The sequence below is a fragment of the Diospyros lotus genome, chromosome 13 (genome assembly GCF_014633365.1).
Source record: "Diospyros lotus cultivar Yz01 chromosome 13, ASM1463336v1, whole genome shotgun sequence".
NCBI lineage: Eukaryota > Viridiplantae > Streptophyta > Magnoliopsida > Ericales > Ebenaceae > Diospyros > Diospyros lotus.
The window spans coordinates 40,468,951-40,476,518 of NC_068350.1; the positions used below are offsets into that span (position 1 = coordinate 40,468,951).

The 7,568-nt window shown below is 36.6% G+C and overlaps 1 protein-coding gene across 1 annotated transcript; it reads right to left on the reverse strand.

Moving 5' to 3' along the window:
* Nucleotides 1–2,041: 2,041 nt before the first annotated feature.
* On the reverse strand, nt 2,042–6,586 carry LOC127788364 (glucan endo-1,3-beta-glucosidase 8-like). The gene is made up of 3 exons (XM_052316546.1): nt 5,988–6,586; nt 4,890–5,891; nt 2,042–3,274 (listed from the first exon to the last, which is right to left on the reverse strand). Exons 2-3 carry the CDS (start codon nt 5,225–5,227, stop codon nt 2,152–2,154), a joined length of 1,461 nt encoding a protein of 486 aa, XP_052172506.1. The 5' UTR covers nt 5,228–5,891; nt 5,988–6,586; the 3' UTR covers nt 2,042–2,151.
* Between the last annotated feature and the right edge of the window lie 982 nt (nt 6,587–7,568).

The following is a 7,568-nucleotide window of genomic DNA, read 5'->3' on the forward strand; positions in this document are numbered from 1 at the left end:
ATGTTACATCATTTATTGTTACTTTATTATCTACCGCCTAAATGATTGGTTAATTTCTATCTTTAAATTTCTGCAATTTTAATTCTTGTCTTTTAATTATCCACCGCCTAAATGGCCGGTTAGTTTCTGCTATTTTAATTATTGTCATTTAAATTCTGTTATTTAAATTACGCCATTTAAATTCTTGTCAATTAACTTTTAAATGAAAATGAGTAGTTAAATCTAATCTTGGGTTAAGACAATGATAGTGTTCGACGCCAATGATTCCCAAAGAAAGTTGCGCTTTAAATGAGTAACATTAATTTAAATTTCAGTATGAGTGTGTTTTAATTATTAGAAAAGCACTAGGTTCGGATTGGAGTGTAAGCCTAACTTAGAGCTTTCATGTCACGCATGGGAGTTACTAGAACTGAAAACGCTATCATACCAAAACCCGGATGATTAATTTAGTTGTTTTGTATATTAATTGTAATTGGATTTATGGTAGTTGCTTAAATTAGAATCCCGCATATCATATACGGGGATTGCTTAAACTAGAACTATCATCATCTCTAATTGCATTTAGTAACAAACTCTCATATTTGAAATTAAATTAATGTTACTAACCTTATCTGCTAAAATTTGGGAATCAACGGGTTGGTGCTGAAATTGTCTTAATTCAAGTGCTATCCAATTTTATATCCTCACATTAAGTATTTATTTCAACTTCTACCTTATTTTATTTTCTAGTATCTATTATAAAAAAAAAATCATAAAAAAAAATATTGTTACCAATCCATCTAAATGCATGTGCATGCGTATGACATTTTTTTTTGTCATAAATAAATCTCTCAGTGGACGACTTGGACTCATCCAGAAAGTATAAATTTAAATTTAGACTACAACTGCACTCGTACAATGACGAGTATAAACATCTCACCTAAATAAAAGAAAAAAAAAATAAAATTTTTATTGTATTTTATTTTGTGTTTTAATTACAGGGTGAGAGTGCAGCCAGCAGTTAAATGGATTCTTAAGAACTTAAAAGGTACGCCAAAAACATGTCTTTGTTATGGGGGAAATGATCCAATCTTGAAAGAAATGTTGTGGTTAAAGCGTTTTCTCCAAGAACTTGTGATCATGCAAGAGGATTACAAGATACATTGTGATAGTCAAAGTGCTATAAATTTGAACAAGAATTCAATGTATCATTCTCATACAAAACACATTGATATTCGCTATCATTAGATACGCGAAGTGATTGATCAACAACTGTTGAAACTAGTAAAGATCTATACGAAGGAGAATCCAACTGACATGTTAACAAATGTTGTTACTCGAGAAAAGCTAGAGTTATGTAGAGACATAGCCGGGATGCTTGTCAGGTGACAATTGATCCAGATGTGACTGGAGGGAGAGAATTGAAGAAATCCAACCACCATTGTCTTATTAGGGAGTTAGGAAACCTTGTCTTGTTAGGTAGTGGGTTTGGTATCTTTGGAAGTATCAGGCAGGTTAGGCAAATCTGCCTGATCTTGTTGACTTGTTTGTCTTCCATTCTCCTATAAATAGCCTTCTCCATACTTGCAAATTTGCCTAACCTTGTTTACTTGTTTGCCTTCCATTCTCCTATAAATAGCCTTCTCCATACTTGCATAAATGTATCCCCAAGTTAAGAGGATCTGAGAAAATTCAGAGAGAGAGATCTGTGAGAGTTTTTGTAAAAATTCTAATTAAAATTCTTTGTGAATTTATTCAAGAAAAATAAATTCCTTCTCTCTCATTATATCTCTTCTATGATTGTTATTGATCTCTGGATTACTCAACACCATATACAACTTACACTGCATCATGCAGCCTCAAGACACCTGCATTCAGCATAACCTCAAAATCAAGCAAGCTCGACAAAGTGTAGACAGCAGGGGAGGTCAGGTGTAAGTAATTAATACTTGTCAAATGCGGACGGTCCCAGTCTGGCAAAACAGGGAACTTTGTGCTCTTTCTCTGATGCAATATGCAAATCAGTCTAGGACTGAACATAAACTTGCAGTGCAAAGAAATATTAATGAATTACTTGTAGTCTTATTGAATCAACCAATGGGGGCAAAAGTAACCCAATAGTCTCTGCATGTGAGAGAAGGGAGAAAAATAATGACAACACGAACAAAGTATTTACAAACCCAGTTGCCTTACAGCAAAACCAGCAAAAAAAACCACAAATACCGCCAAAGACAGGAGAGAATGCCCCGGACCCGGGGGAGAATGGGAAGCTATCTGCACGATAAAATTGCAATTTCCTTGTGATATGTTTTGTGTAGTTTCCACAGCTAGACCTTCGAAATTACAGCTCAAATTTGCTTGATTCTGTACCTGGAAATACATGTTGAATGCATATGAAGCATTTCCATTAGTATCCAGGCCATTACAAGAAGATCCATACCCGAGTGCTGTGCAATCTGCGAATGTACAAGCATAATTGATGTTATCCGCAAGTTTGCTTAAATCCTTGGCATTTGGATTAAATGTGCACCATCTTGTTGGAAGATACTTCACATTCTCTGCAGCCACAAGATACTTGTTTTGTCCACGACCAGAAAGATCCATCGGGAATTTTGGTTGCCCATCATACCTGAAAATTCCCCAGTGGCGTTCAAAGTTCCCGGGAGCTATACTCTTGGCATCCTCATCAATAAGTCCAAACAAGTAAACTTCTATATATCCCGGTCGAAGTGGGGTGCCCTTGTTGGCTGCAAGTCTTGGTAAGAGCCCATTGTAAAACCTATAGGCATAATTTGAATTAGCATTCTTGTCGCCATCTGTGGGCCAACCCACCTCCCCTACCATAACGGCCATTTCACCGAACCCTGCTGCTTTCAGGGCAGAAACCAAGGTATCGAAGTTGGCATCAAATACATTGGTATATTGAATATTATTATCAACTACAGGAGAACTAGTCCCATCAAAGAAAGCATAGTCGAAAGGGAAGTTGTCATTCCCATAGAGACTGAGAAAAGGGTAAATATTTACTGTGAATGGAGCATTGTTCTGGTGTAGGAACTGGGCAATCTGAACCATCAGTCCATTGATATCTGACCTGAACCTTCCAGCAGAAGGGACGGGATTGTTTTCTGGCGATTCATAAACGTCAGCATTTAAGGGCACAGTAGCCTTTATGGAGTTCCCAACCCCAGCTTCATTGAGGGCATTCTGGATGTTTTGAAGGGCCGGTAGGGTAACATTCAAGAATGAGTTGTTGTAGGATGTGAGGAAAGGTTCGTTTCCAACTGCTACATACCTGAGTAAAATGATTGAAATTATTAAGAATGAGCCCAATTGAATAATCTTGGTTACCAGTCACAAGTTTGTGCCAAATACTGCACCAGTCACTTCCTCCTGCGGCTACCCTCTGCCATTTCTTCCTTCCGCCACCGTCTCTGCCATTTCTTCCTTCCTTCACTGCCTCACACGCCCTCTGTCATTTCTTCTCTCTTCCTTCCTTCACCGCCCCACACACCCAATATGTAATATAATTTTTTTATTAATTTTTTCTTTTCAATGATATTTTTAAAATTTTGAATAAATTAATGGTATTTTATGATTTATAATTTTTTTTAATATTTATGTTGTGGTAATTTAAATGTGTAGATAATTTCAATTTGTAGATAAAATTTTTTTATTACAAAATTAATAGTTGAGTCAAATTAAAAATGATTTTAGAAAGTAATTTGTAATTTTAATACATTATATATGATCAAATTTATAACTTATTAATAAATATTTATAATTTATTTTGAATTAATTTTTTTAAATAAAATAATATTTTACAAAATTTCAAAGTAAATGCGTTTTTCAGTTTTCTATTTTGAGAAATAATTTTTCAAAATGACAAAAAAAAGCGTTTTTAAAAATTTCAAAACAAACATTCAAAACACAAAATTAAAAATGAATTCAAAACTCAAAACTTAAAATTGAAACAGAAAGAGAACACTAACTCCTTTTCCCCTAGTCTAAGTAGACATCATTATTTGCCAACAACATTCAGGATCTGATGAATTCATCCGGGCCCCTGCAATTCTTTATGGATAAGAATCAAGCTTTTTCCAACTGAAGTAGATTTACAAGTCATTTTCTGGTTAATTTTCATGGCCGCCTACTCAACAGATCATACGCGATCTTGACCTTAATTAAATAAGAACATACTCAAGTTCACAATATTTATCATTGGTTCAAATCAATGATGCTCTAATCCTCAGAATTCTTATCATTGATTAGCTCAAACAATGATGCCTTCTCAAGGATGCTTTAATATTCCAGAATGTGTGAAACTCTGCCTATGGATTGTGAATCCTCCTTAGACATATCTGATGTTGAACGTATTCCTCCTATTCCTCCAATTCAGTGTAAAAATAAAAAAAATTGAATTTTTTATTTTATTATTCAATAAAAAATTAAAATTAAAAAACAAAAAATGACAAAAGAAGGGTGCAGGGAAAATGACGCATATTTCTGTATCAAAAAGTATACAGACAGCCAGATGAAAGAGGGCATACATAGGCACATGCACACAGAAATCTGTGACATAAAATTTAATGCACATGGTAAGATGAAAATCAAGATAAAGTCACCAACAGCTAAATGGCACCTCATTGCTCAGATCTCTATGTATTCCATACGTGCTAATAAAATAAGGCAGATGCGAACTGAATGCAGCGCATCCACTAATGCATATAAAATATTGGCCAGTAATTATGCTGCATCTGAAACGTATAAATAAAAATTAAACCGCGAAAGTCACACAACTTTCCCAGTCTAATCGTTTGGAATCAAACTTCACAGATGTAATGCAAGGACAAACTTATTCATCACTGACGGAAGGAACCGATGGAATAGACAAGGAGAGAGCAGCTTACTTAATGTTAACGCCGCCATTGAAATTGTAACGGGTAACATTCCGGCGTACCCAGTCCTTAGCTCGATCGTAACTGGTCATGGCGGCGAGCTGATCATTAGGAATTGCAACCATGACTTCAATGTTAGAGCCAGTAAGAACACTCATGGTGGACTGCTCCGCATCAAACAGCTTCACCTTCTGAATCCCATTGTCCTGTAACATCTTAACAACAGCTTTGGGAGGCAACTTGTGGGTCGCCATCGTACCCCAGTTCACGCCAAGCCCCTCAACTCCCATAATCAATACACACAGATACATCCACAGCTTTAGCATTTTCCATCCAACCCCAATTCCCATATTTCAAATAACAGAACTTCGCAAGCACCGAAAAATCAGATCTTTCTTTTCACTAACAAGCTGAACTAGATATTCTCAGAAAATTAATGGGTTAATTTTAGCCCTTCAGGAATTCAATGGGAAACATAATTTGACTCTCGTTCTACGATGTGTAGTGTTCTAGTCAAAACGAGGGCAGCAGGAAAAGGGCAACCGACTTTGTGGTGGATGAGCAAGGGAAATCAGGATTTTATTGCGAAGATAAAAAGAAGATACGTGGTGCCAAATAAAGTGAAAAGAATCGACTGAACGGACGAAAAGTGAAGGATCTAAAAGTGAACGGCCGAAAAGTGAAGGATCGACTGAAGAAAGTCGAAAAGAGACGGAATACAGAAAACTTTATTGATTGAGAGAAAAAAATTACTTAGAAAGGCAGCAAAGTAACAGAAAGCAAGGTATAGCCGATTGCCCCCAAGATAACGATGATTACAAACTCAACGCGAAAGCCAGAGGCGGCGACTCTGGATTGTGGAAGATGGGTACTCCAAAATCATGAGAAAAAACAGGGGTCGTACTGAAATAATTAATAAGAAGCAGAAGAAGAAGCGTCTAGATAACCGACAATCAGAATAATGGTTTATGAGATATTGGCAGCGTAAAGGAGGAAGGACCTATATATCTGTTCCTGCGAGATACCGAAACCAAAGAAGACAACTTGTGAAAAGCAACGAAATTTAACAAACAAGGGATGGTGGATCGTGCAAATTAGTCTGCTCGTTACCTGGTGGATCGGCGATTGAACTGTGAAGGAGGTCGCCGAGACAACAGCGGCGGCGGCGGCCAAAGATTGTACTCTTAAGAAAAAAATTCAGGAAGTCAGGAATCAGCTATAAAGATGAAATTCAATTATTATTATAATCGGGGAGGATGAGAGACAAAAAGGAAGAAGTTGATAATGTTTCGAAATCTGCTTTGAATAAGGAATAAGATTCCTTTTGAAAGGGGTGTTCTGAAATTAACTGCTCGTCCTCGTCGTCCTGTATGTATCTCGTGAAAGGGACGATAGAAAAAAGGATCAACTACGTACAAGTCTCTCCCTGCGCGTCCCTCGTAAGGAAAGAACAAGAAGAAAGAAGACTATCTATGAAGAAGTTGCCAAATAAAATAAAATAAAATAAATGCGGAACCAACGAAGAATTACTAGTATTTAATTAATTTCGTAGAAAAGAAAAGGTAGGAGGGGATTCATCCACACACAATCCCACTTCCCAAACAAACAAAGGAAAGAGGAGAGATTCCTAAAATCTAAATCCTTTTTCTCTTTATCTATTAATCTGACCAGTTCGCTGACAACTCTGCCCACGTTGCTCGCCACTAGTTGCCCACGTTTATCTTTTTTTTCTTTGATAAGGGGGAGGGACTTTGGCATTGATGCCAATCTCAGAGTCAAGCCCGGGAGTGGCGCAACACCCCCCCCCCCCCCCCCCCCCCCCGTGTTGCATTTGTATTTGCACTCGTCTTGCATGGCATCGTACGTATGCCCCTGTTGGCGACTTCAAGTGTCCCCAGCGATACCTACAAAAGCAAGCTTATAAGGAGGTTGCGGTAGGTAGGAAGTTTCAGGAACCTGTCTATCACTATCAATATTCTTGCTTATCATCACTCTCTTAAATGAATGTATTTTCAACTTCTTATTATTTGTAGGCGTGAATATAGCTATAATAGCCTTTTCTTTCTTAATTTTTTTGCGGGTTATCCTCTTTTAGTGAGCAATGAGCATACAGAGACTTATCAATAGCTTTTTTCTTTTTTACTTTGTTTTTGCTGGTTATCTCCTTTATTGAGACTTATAACTTAAAAAAATGTGTTTTATCTATTGAAAACTTTGAAGAGGACACATCAGATATGTGTTTCTTTTTTGTCGGCATGATAATTCATTATGGGTGTTTAATTTTTGTTCACATTAATTTTGTATGGATGAGTAAACTGTAGTAAGACTGACATGAATGGATTTCTTTTTGGCTGCCTTCGTAATGGAATGGGATGAAAGCAAGATTGTTGGTACATCCACTCTATATCCATGAAGAATGCTAAAAAAAAAACAAAAAACAATAGACAACTCGAAGGCCGCAAACAAGAATGGGTGTTACATTACATTTATGGCTTTCGGACAATATAGCTACACTTAAATTAAATATGGCTAACATCCTCATTTGACAAATCAATCTCTATATGGAGACAATTCAATTCAACCTCTCAAATTAGTCATGTTTGTTGTAAAGACAAGAGATATAAATAAAGGATTTGCAATGATAAATGATGCATTCATTTGATTCCTTGAAATCAGTTGGTGCGAGAGGGG

Excerpts from the sequence above, each read along its gene's own strand:
- LOC127788364 (XM_052316546.1), bottom strand. The coding sequence starts at position 5,227 with ATGGGAATTGGGGTTGGATGGAAAATGCTAAAGCTGTGGATGTATCTG. Across the intron at positions 3,275-4,889 it reads AATGGCGGCGTTAACATTAA|GTATGTAGCAGTTGGAAACG; the intron begins GTAAGCTGCTCT and ends CATTTTACTCAG.